Source organism: Mandrillus leucophaeus, unplaced genomic scaffold (genome assembly GCF_000951045.1).
Source record: "Mandrillus leucophaeus isolate KB7577 unplaced genomic scaffold, Mleu.le_1.0 Scaffold206, whole genome shotgun sequence".
NCBI lineage: Eukaryota > Metazoa > Chordata > Mammalia > Primates > Cercopithecidae > Mandrillus > Mandrillus leucophaeus.
Window position 1 is genome coordinate 2,180,749 of NW_012102099.1, and position 10,258 is coordinate 2,191,006.

The window sequence follows — 10,258 nt, forward strand, 5'->3', positions numbered from 1 at the left end:
TAATAGCGTATCTCATAAAGCCTAAGCTTTCTTTAATAATTTCTAGAAGCAGACGTTATTGTGTCATGCACATTCAGTGTTGCAAATTAATGGTCTGGTGATCTGGGTGGCATGGCATTTTCCCCTTCTCTGGTTCATCACCCATGATAGAACAGTAAAGGTGATCACTTAAATTCCTTGCTGTGCAGTGTTCTGTATTCCTCAGGACACAGAGCTTCCTCTCTCCCAGGAGCCATGAATCTCCTGATACTGACCTTCATTATCTGTGGGTTGCTAACTCAGGTGACCAAAGGTAATGGAACCCTATAAAGCAGAGATGATGGAACTAGGATGAGTTGTTGCCCTTGGGCTCCCCTGGTATCATGATGGGAAGAGAGGGAATCTACAGGAAAAATCTGGGCCAATAAAGAGCAGCAGAAATGCTCTTATTTTGGCAGCTCCATGCCCCTAGTCTCTGAGAATCTTTCTGTTAGGGACATCTAGCAAGCTGGGATGTCCTCTGAGGCATTTCTCCAAAGACAAGAATTTCCTTAATGCTCTGAGCCACCCTATCTGTCTCTCTACATAACTATCCAATGTTAGCTCAGCCTCACTTCACTTCTATTTTGATTATTCTGTTGTATCTATTTCATTGTTGTGTCCTATTAGATCTCCTACCATCTTGAATTCTTCTTTGCCCAGAGAGTACCTTCAGAGGGAGGTCCTCATTTTCATGTTCTTAGATATGGTGAACAAGTCCATTGACAGTTTGTAGACTCTGTAGCACTATCATATGGAAGAGACAATATATATGTTTGGGGTAGAAGTGGAAATAAGTGGAGTGAAGACAGGATAGAAAGACTAGTGACCAATGGGGAGCTTCTAATTTTAGATGAATAGGAACAGTCTGTTTCCACTATTTAATAATGCTACTTTTGAAAATTGTTAACTTTTTATTAAAAAATAATACTTGCAATTGACTTATGTATCAAGAAATTGATAGATTTATAGGGTTTAAGGAAAAGAAAAGGATTTGCCTGTCCAAGAATACCAGTTCTTCAGTCTTCCCCTTCAGAATCAATCAATGTTACCAATGTTTTATATATCCTAGCAAATACAAATATACTTATTTGCCTGTGTATACTTTTTAGATTTTTTAAAAATGTTGCAAATGCACCATGTGAATTGTTCTGCAATGTACTAGCAATATATTAGAGACATCTTATCCATACATAAACCTAGTTCATTATTTTTAATCAATAAGTAAAACTTTGAGGAGGAGCAGATGAATCTCCTCACATTAATTACTCCGCTACTGATGAAAAATAGGTCTTTAATTATCAAAAACAATTCAGCAAGAAAAATTTGTAAGCAAATGTATGTCTTTCCATTTATGACTGGACACATGGACACACACACACACATACACACACAAATCACCTACCAGAAAAGCTGAACTACTCTTCTCTCCTATCACCAGCTGCAAGAGTGTCAGCTTCCCATATGCTCATCAGTCCTTTTTGTTTTTTCTACTACATTCTTCCAAGTTTTACAGTCTAATATGTGAAAATGATGTCCTGATGTTTGAATTCATGACACTTCAGTTATAAATGAGTTTGAACATCCAGTCCATTAGATTTCGAAACTTTCTTATCTTTATATACTAAGAAATTTGGCTTTTGTTAAATTTGGAGGTGTTACATGTTGCCTAGAAAGATGCTATTCATGTCTACTAAATGGTTAAAACTGTGCCTATGATCTGTTATGTCTTGATTCACATGTTGATGTAATATGAGTTACAGAATTAATATCTACTTTCACTTCTGATTATAAACTGCTGTATTTGTTGAAAATTTGGAAATTTTGAAATTGTAAAGAGGTAAAAAAAATTGTAAAGAAGTTAAAAGAGACAAAATATTTTTGATCAGTTTTTCTTCCTCAGTTTTCTTGTTTGAATAAAAATGTATAGCATACTTATAAATTTTCTATTAAACTATTAGTATTTTCCCGCTTACTAAATATTTTTCAAAAACTATTTCCAATGACTGCATAAAATTTTATAGAATGGATACTGTTTAAATTACTTAGCCAAATTTTTTTTGCATAAATAAGTGCATTTACATTTTATAGACAAGGATGGCTAGCATAACATTTCTTATACATAAATCATTCAGCATAAAATTCCTGGAGATGTAGTTTTTTCTGTCTGCTTCATGTATTATCAATTTTTGAATACTTGCCAAGTCCTAAAAATGAAAGATTATATTTAGTTAATTTTTATTTATGTCTGTGAGTAATGGGGAAGTCAAACTCCAAATACATGCTTAATGTATATTTAACTTTTCTACAAATTGTCTATGCTTCTTTTTCTCTTTTATTTTGGAGAGTTCGTTTTCATTTCTTTTGATTTAGAGATTTTCATTTTTGTGTTCTCTTACAGGTTTGGTTTTGAAATTTAACTATTTAGTCTCTCTGGGCTTTATATTATGTGTTTTCAAGTGAGATAGCCCCTGATGGCTTGTGAAGCAACTTTTTACCAAGCCAAGCTATCAGTGGACTGCTATCAGTAGATATATTTTAAGTTGTTGCTAGCTGATTTTATATCTGGTATGTGTGGTAAGAATTCCACACATGGGATAATGTTTTGGCTAGATGGCTCCCCTGCTTAGAAACATGCAATTGCTAGTCATATTTCTAATTTTAGAATTTTGAGATACAGCTTGATGAAGATCACATGTCCTAACAACATAATAGTTCCAGACTGAAGTTCTTTGAATAAAATGACTATTGTCACTCTAGAAAAAAAACTATGAATTATTCTCAATTGCCATCATTCTATTGCTTAAACCAAATTCTTGGAATTATCTTTGATTTTTCTATATCCTATGACATTCATATCTATTAGGAAGTCTATTACATCTGCCTGCAAATTATATCCAGAATGCAATTATTCTCGTCACCTCCATTGCTGCCACTCTGATTCTAGTCACCATCATCTCTCACCTGTGTTACTGCCATAGCTTCCTCAGGATCTCTGTCCTTCTGCTCTTCCCTTCCACCCTCTTGTGAAGTACACATAATGCATAATCCGCTTACACTGGAAGTCAGATCATGTACTTTTGCTCAAAACTCTGCTATGGCCCCCTCTATACTCAGAGCAGTAACCAGAGTACATACAATGGCTCACCTGGCCCTGCAGGATCTGGCCCTTATGACCTCTCTCACCTCATCTCCTACTATTATAGTCCTTGTTCACTCCGCTACAGCCACACAGGCCCCAGTGCTCTTCCCCAAACATAGCAGACTTACACAACCCATAGAGCTCTGTTTGTTTCCTCTGCCTAGAATGCACTTGCTGGTGTGACTAATTCCTTTACCTCCTTCAAGCTGTTTAATCATCACCTTGTTACACAGGCCTGTGCAACTCCTGTTTATGAATCTTCTATTGCCCTTACATCTATTCTCCCTTCTTTCTGCAAACCATTTATCACCTTTTCATCTACAAAATAATGTACTTTGTTTTTTATTGAGGTAAAATATACATATATAAATTACCATCCTTACCATGTTTTTACCATATTTTCATATATACCTGTTGGCCATTTGTATATCTTCTGTTGAGAAATGTCTACTCAAATCTTTTACTCATTTTAAAATCAGATTATTTGTTTTTGTTTTTGTTCGCTATGGAGTTGTTTGAGTTCCTTATATTAATATATTTTTGGTTGTTAATTCCTCGTCAGACGGATAGTTTGTAAATATTTTCTCCCACTCTGTGGGCTATATCTTCACTTTGTTGATTATTTCCTTTGCTGTGCCCAAGCTTTTTAGTTTGATATAATCCTAATTGTCTATTTTTGCTTTGGTTGCCTGTGCTTTTGCGGTCTTACCCAAGAAACCTTTGCCAAGACTAATGTCCTGAAGTGTTTCCCTAATGTTATTTTCAGGTAGTTTCATAGTTTCAGGTCTTAGATTTAAGTCTGTAAACCATACAGTCTAGCAGGGAGTGCACTTGCTTTTTATTGTCTATCTCCCTCTGCTAGAAAGTCAGCTCCATGTGATTTTTGTCTGTTTAGTTCACAGATGTACCTCAAGGGCCCAGGATGGTGCCTGCACCATAGAAGGGGCCCAAAATTTTGATGACTGTGTGATTATAGCCTAATTTAATAATGGAAGGGATAACATAAAAGCAGTAGGAAGGAATGTAAGAAACAATTTTGAAGAATAATTGACAGAACAAGGGGATTCAAAGACAAAGGGGAAGAAGAGAGCCAAGATGACATATTTCAAGTACGGATAATGCTGGAGAAAAAAAATTAAGACATAAATCTTTGTAGATGTAAGGAATGAAGAAGCAAGGTTAGAGTTTGTCTGGCACAAAATAAGTGGAAGGTCTAGACTTGAAACTTACAGAAAATTCCACGAAGTACAAAGTAAAATGGAGCCAGTAAAATAACAAAGATAGAATAAATGACTCTAGAAGAGCGAAGGTAAAATAAATAATCGGTGAAGTTGGACTAGAGCCAATATTTCCTAGAGGATAAAATATGAACCAAGTTATTGTGAGCCTAACACATATATACATACATACATCTATATATGCTTTATATATATTATCACATTAAATTCAAGCAAGGTTGTTTAGAAAATTACTTGCTCTTCTGTACATATGCCAGGCTTCCTCCTCCATAGAGCCTTATCTCTAGCTGCTTCCTCTGCCTAGAATATACTTATCTAGGTACTCCTTGGGCAATTGTCTTGAGAAAGATGATCAGGCAGTTTACTGCTTGATAAATGAATATACAATGCAGCACATTAGTTTCCCTTTAGATTTATATCTTCACCCCTCAAATGAGTAGTCACACTGCTTGGAAATCCTACTGCATTTCTCTTGTAAATGAACTTTCCCTCTTTTTCTTTCTTTTTTTGAGACAGAGTCTTGCTCTGTCACCAGGTTGGATCGCAGTGGCCCGATCTTGGCTCACTGCAACCTCCGACTCCCTGGTTCAAGTGATTCTCCTGCCTCAGCCTCCAGAGTATCTGGGATCACAGGCACGTGCCACCACATCCAGCTAATTTTGTATTTTTAGTAGAAACAGGGTTTCACCATGGCCAGTCTGGTCTTGAACTCCTGAACTCAGGTGATCTGCCCGCTTCAGTCTCCCGAAGTGCTGGGTTTACATGTGTGAACCACCACACCCAGCCTGCTTGTTTCTTTCCTCATTGCTTGCAAACACCATTTCATTCTTCAAAACAAACCTGAAAGGCCTCCCTTAACCTTACATTGCCCTCTAACAAGTTATTTATTTCTCTGCTTTTCTTTGGAGCTAAACTTCTTTTTTTTTTTTTTTTGAGACAGAGTCTCGCTCTGTCACCCAGGCTGGAGTGCAGTGGCCGGATCTCAGCTCAGTGCAAGCTCTGCCTCCCGGGTTTACGCCATTCTCCTGCCTCAGCCTCCCGAGTAGCTGGGACTACAGGCGCCCGCAACCTCGCCTGGCTAGTTTTTTGTATTTTTTAGTAGAGACTGGGTTTCACCGTGTTAGCCAGGATGGTCTCGATCTCCTGACCTTGTGATCCGCCCGTCTCGGCCTCCCAAAGTGCTGGGATTACAGGCTTGAGCCACCGCGCCCGGCCTGGAGCTAAACTTCTTAAGAGTTTCATTTACAGATCCTGCATTCACTTCTCTCTCATTCACATTTTGACCAACTGCAATTTAGTTTCTTTTCTCACACCACTTGGAAGCTGCTCTCCTCAGTATGAAGTGACCTTCATACTACTAAAAGCACGGACACTTTCCTGCCTTCATCTTTTTTTTTAACCTCTCAGCAGTATTTGACCACAAAATGACCACTCTGTTCTTTAAGAAACAGTCTCCTCTCCTGCTTAATGTAGTCGCATCAGATACAACTTTCCCTATAACCTTTATGCATTTTCTGTTTTCATACATATCAGCCCAACCTGCAACTGTCAGTATCTCCCAGTCTTTCAACAACTGCTTGTGAAATACCGCTGTATATGGCAATCCAGAAATGCCAGAAAATTATCAGCTGTCTCTGGGATCATCTATTAACTATGGGGGAAGCTGGATAAATAGTCCAGGTCCTTTGAGCCTCATGTAGAATAACTTTGGGGCTTGGTAATATTTTTTTTTCCTGTGGTAATTGCCTTATTTGCAGTTCAAGGCTATTATGGGAAGAAAACAAATGATTTTAGTTCTTCAAGGTTTTTCTGTAACACTGCACCATTGGGACCTGATGCCCAATTAAACATTTTTTTAAGTTGTTTGGTCTTTTTTTAAAAATAAAAACTAAATGCTATTTTTGCTTTTACTTTTAGTTGACATGTAATAATTGTTCATACTTAGAAGATGCAGAGTGATATTTTGATATATGTGTACAATATGTAATGATCAAATCAAGATAATTAGCATATCTATCACCTCAAACATTTGTCTTTTTTTTATGTTGGGAATATTCAGAATCCTCTCTTCTAGCTATTTGAAAATATACAATAAATGATTGTTAACTACCGTCACCCTACAGTGCTATAGAACAGCAGACCCCTTTTGGCACCAGGGACCAGTTTCATGGAAGACAGTTTTTCCAACGGGGTGAAGATGGTGGTGGGGATGGTTTCAGGATAAAACTGTTCCACCTCAGGTCATCAGGCATTAGTTAGAGTCTCACAAGGAACACACATCCTAGATCCCTCACATGCACACAGTTCACAATAGGGTTCATGCTGTTATGAGAATCTAATGCCTTGGCTGATCTGACAAGAGGTGGAGCTCAGGCGGTGATGTTCACATATCTGCTGTTCACCTTTTGCTGTGCGGCCTGGTTCCTAACAGGCCATGGACCAGTACCCATTGGCTGCCTGGGGGTTGGGGACCCCTGCTATAGGACACTGGAAACTTTTCCTCCTATCTAGGTGTAATTTTCTATCTGTTAACCAACCTCTCTCTATTCTCAATTCCCTTCCCAGCCTCTAGTAATCACTATTCTACAGTCTACTTCTATGAACTCAACTTTTTTAGCTCCTACTTATGAATGAGAACACGTGGCATTTATTTTTTTGTGTCTATTTCACTTAACGGAATGTAACATGTCCCCCAGGCTCATCCATGAGTCTGAGGCTTATTTGTAGCCTGGCTGCTGGGCTTCCCTGTGGGATTGTCCTCTGAGCAAACAGAACACAGCCATGTTGCTGGCCAGCAGTTGATAGATGATCTCATGATAATAACAGGTTATAACTCACCTTTTATTGGATTTCTTGCTTTCCTGATTTCTACATTTCTCCACTGATTTTTTTGAGGGAGGAATTTTCTCTCAACTAAACTATTATATTCAAATCTTTGCTGGAGCTCTGCTTTGCTGGGGGTCTGCTTTAAGACTCTAGTGTCTTATTCTCCCGTTCTGATCTGACTTATCTTATTGGTCCTTTTAAGTTGTTTCCTCTTATCTGATCTCTTATCTTATCTGATCTCTTAATATTGAAACTCACTAGAATTTAATTCTATTCCTCTTTTTTTCTCATATTATTTCAACCCACCATGGTTTATCAATTTCTGTACTTTAAATGCTATCTGTAAGCATCACATTTATTGATTTGCATATGTCAAACCAACCTTGCTTCCCAAGGATAAAGGCTACTTGATCGTAGTGGGTAAGCTTTTTGATGTGCTGCTGGATTCAGTTTGCTACTATTTTGTTCAGGATTTTTGCACTGACGTTCATCAAGGATACTGGCCTGAAATTTTTTTCTTGTGTCTCTGCTAGATTTTGGTCTCAGGATGATGCTGGCCTCATAGAATAAGTTAAGGTGGAGTCCTGCCTTCTCAATTTTGGGGGAATAGTTTCAGTAGGAATGATACCAGTTCTTCTTTGTATATCTGGTAGAATTCAGCTGTGAATCCGTCTGGTCCTGGGCTTTCATTTTCATCCTTTCTATCCAGGTTTCGTATCAGTCTAAGTATCCTCTCTCTCTCTGTCCCTGTCTCTCTTTTTCTGCCTTCCTCCTTTTCTCCACATAACTTCTTTAATGGCACATGGCACAATTTTAATATACACTTTTTGTTGTCCTGTTTGTCTCTTTCAATGACTTTTTGTATTTGACATAATATTAGTCTAGATGTCAGTCAGTATAAACTTTTGAATGAATGAAAAGTTGTTGTGTCGATGCCAGAGTTAAAAATTTGACCTATATTTTATTCTCTACAGGTAGCTTTGAACCCCAAAAATGTTGGAAGAATAATATAGGATATTGCAGAAGACGATGTTTAGATACTGAAAGGTACATACTTCTCTGTAGGAACAAGCTATCATGCTGCATTTCTATAATAATATCATATGAATACACTCGACGACCACCATTTCGTGTGATTCACCCAGAGGATATAACATTTGATTATAGTGATATGGGCTCTTTTACTGGTTCCCCAGTATCTAAGTTGAGTGATCTGGTAACATTTGACGCACGTGGAGAAACCATGACCCCCAAGACCAATACTCCCGAGACTACTATGCCACCATCCGAGACCACTACTTCCAAGACTACTATGCCATCATCCAAGACCACTACTTCCAAGACTACTATGCCACCACCTTCTCAGATGGCTCTTACTCATAATTAATTAACATTTACTTCTGGTATGGAACAACTAGAAATACTGCTGGAAATACTATCCAAAGAGCTGATTCTACCAATCTAATTTCACCTGGAAAATTCCATCAGGGATTGGATGAGCATGGGATTGGACATAGTTTCTACTACTAAGACAACAGCCAAGACAGTTGCCTTGCAATTAGAAACATGTAGACAGAAATGTATAGAAGATACAAGGATTCTCTTATTTGGACTTAAAGTCTTTATCTGTCTTCCTCTGATGTACTAAAATATGTGAGCTAATTTTTGTCTTAAGTGAACATTTGTATGTCTATGTATTTTTCCATACCAAAAACAAAAACGAAGACCATTGTTTGGAGCTGCCTATTATGTCTAAGACAAGAATTTTTACTTTAACAGTGCCTGGCCCACTGCTATCATATATAGGAGAACATATAAAAGCATATAGAAAGACGGTTCCAGACAAATGTTCCCTTCTCTACCCTCCACCTTTTATTGTAAGAACTTACAATACTTCTGTGTGTCATGACGTCAAATTTTGTTTAAGGTTCTAGCTGGTAACTAACAGTTAGTTAGTTAGAAGCTAATTCTTTCATTCAGCACAAGCACTGATCTCACTGGATAGAGATAAAAGTGGGACTTGCCTTGAGAGTACATCATATTAAATTAAAAGCTGCATCTCAAATTCTACTTATCTTTCCAATCTTCTTTCTGCTTAGAAGTCCAACTTCCAACTATGGCAGCCTCATAACATGCCTCCTCAGGTCTCTGTTTTGTCCATGAATGTTAGTTGTGTGCAGTGTTTCTATGCTTCGTATGGCTGTACGCATGTGACTGCTGTTTGTATGGCAACAGATGGGTCAGTAAGTGTTTTCTATGATACTACAGAGAAGCAGTTATTAACTATAAAGTTGATTAGGTGTTTTTTTTCTTTTTTCTGAGACACAGTCTTGCTCTGTCGCCCAAGCTGGAGTGCAGTGGCACGATCTCGGTTCACTGCAAGCTCTGCCTCCTGGGTTCACGCCATTCTCCTGCCTTAGTCTCCTGAGTAACTGGGACTACAGGCACCCGCCACCACGCCTGGCTAATTTTTTGTTATTTTTAGTAGAGATGGGTTTTCATCATGTTAGCCAGGATGGTCTCGATCTCCTCACCTCGTGATCCACCCGCCTTGGCCTCCCAAAATGCTGGGATTACAGGCATGAGATACTGTGCCCAGCTGACTATTATTATTATTTTTTAACTTTAAGTTCCGGGATAGAAGTGCAGAACATGTAGGTTTGTTACATAGGTATACATGTGCCATGGTGGTTTGCTGCACCCATCAACCCATCATCTAGGTTTTAAGTCCCACATGCATTAGCTATTTGTCTTAATGTTCTGCCTACCCTTCCCCACACACCCTGACTGGCCCCCTTGTGTCATATTCCCCTCCATGTGTTCTCATTCTTCAGTTCCCACTTATGAGCAAGAACACGTGGTATTTGGTTTTCTGTTCCTGTGTTAGTTTGCTGAAGATGATGGCTTCGAGCTTCATCCATGTCCCTGCAAAGAGCATGATCTCATTCCTTTTTATGACTGCATAGTATTCCATGGTGTATATGTACCACATTTTTTTAACCCAGTCTATCATTGATGGGCATTTGGGTTGGTT

The 10,258-nt window shown here is 38.3% G+C and overlaps 1 protein-coding gene across 1 annotated transcript; it reads left to right on the plus strand.

Annotated features, from left to right (window-relative positions):
• Positions 1-202: 202 nt before the first annotated feature.
• DEFB125 (defensin, beta 125) lies at positions 203-8,842 on the plus strand. The gene is made up of 2 exons (XM_011979826.1): positions 203-292; positions 8,199-8,842. The coding sequence occupies exons 1-2, from the start codon at positions 235-237 to the stop codon at positions 8,609-8,611; spliced, it is 471 nt and encodes a 156-aa protein (XP_011835216.1). The 5' UTR covers positions 203-234; the 3' UTR covers positions 8,612-8,842.
• The last annotated feature ends 1,416 nt before the right edge of the window (positions 8,843-10,258 follow it).

Coding starts and splice junctions, on each gene's coding strand:
- DEFB125 (XM_011979826.1), top strand. CDS start 235: ATGAATCTCCTGATACTGACCTTCATTATCTGTGGGTTGCTAACTCAG. Junction 293..8,198: donor GCTAACTCAGGTGACCAAAG/GTAATGGAACCC, acceptor TATTCTCTACAG/GTAGCTTTGAACCCCAAAAA.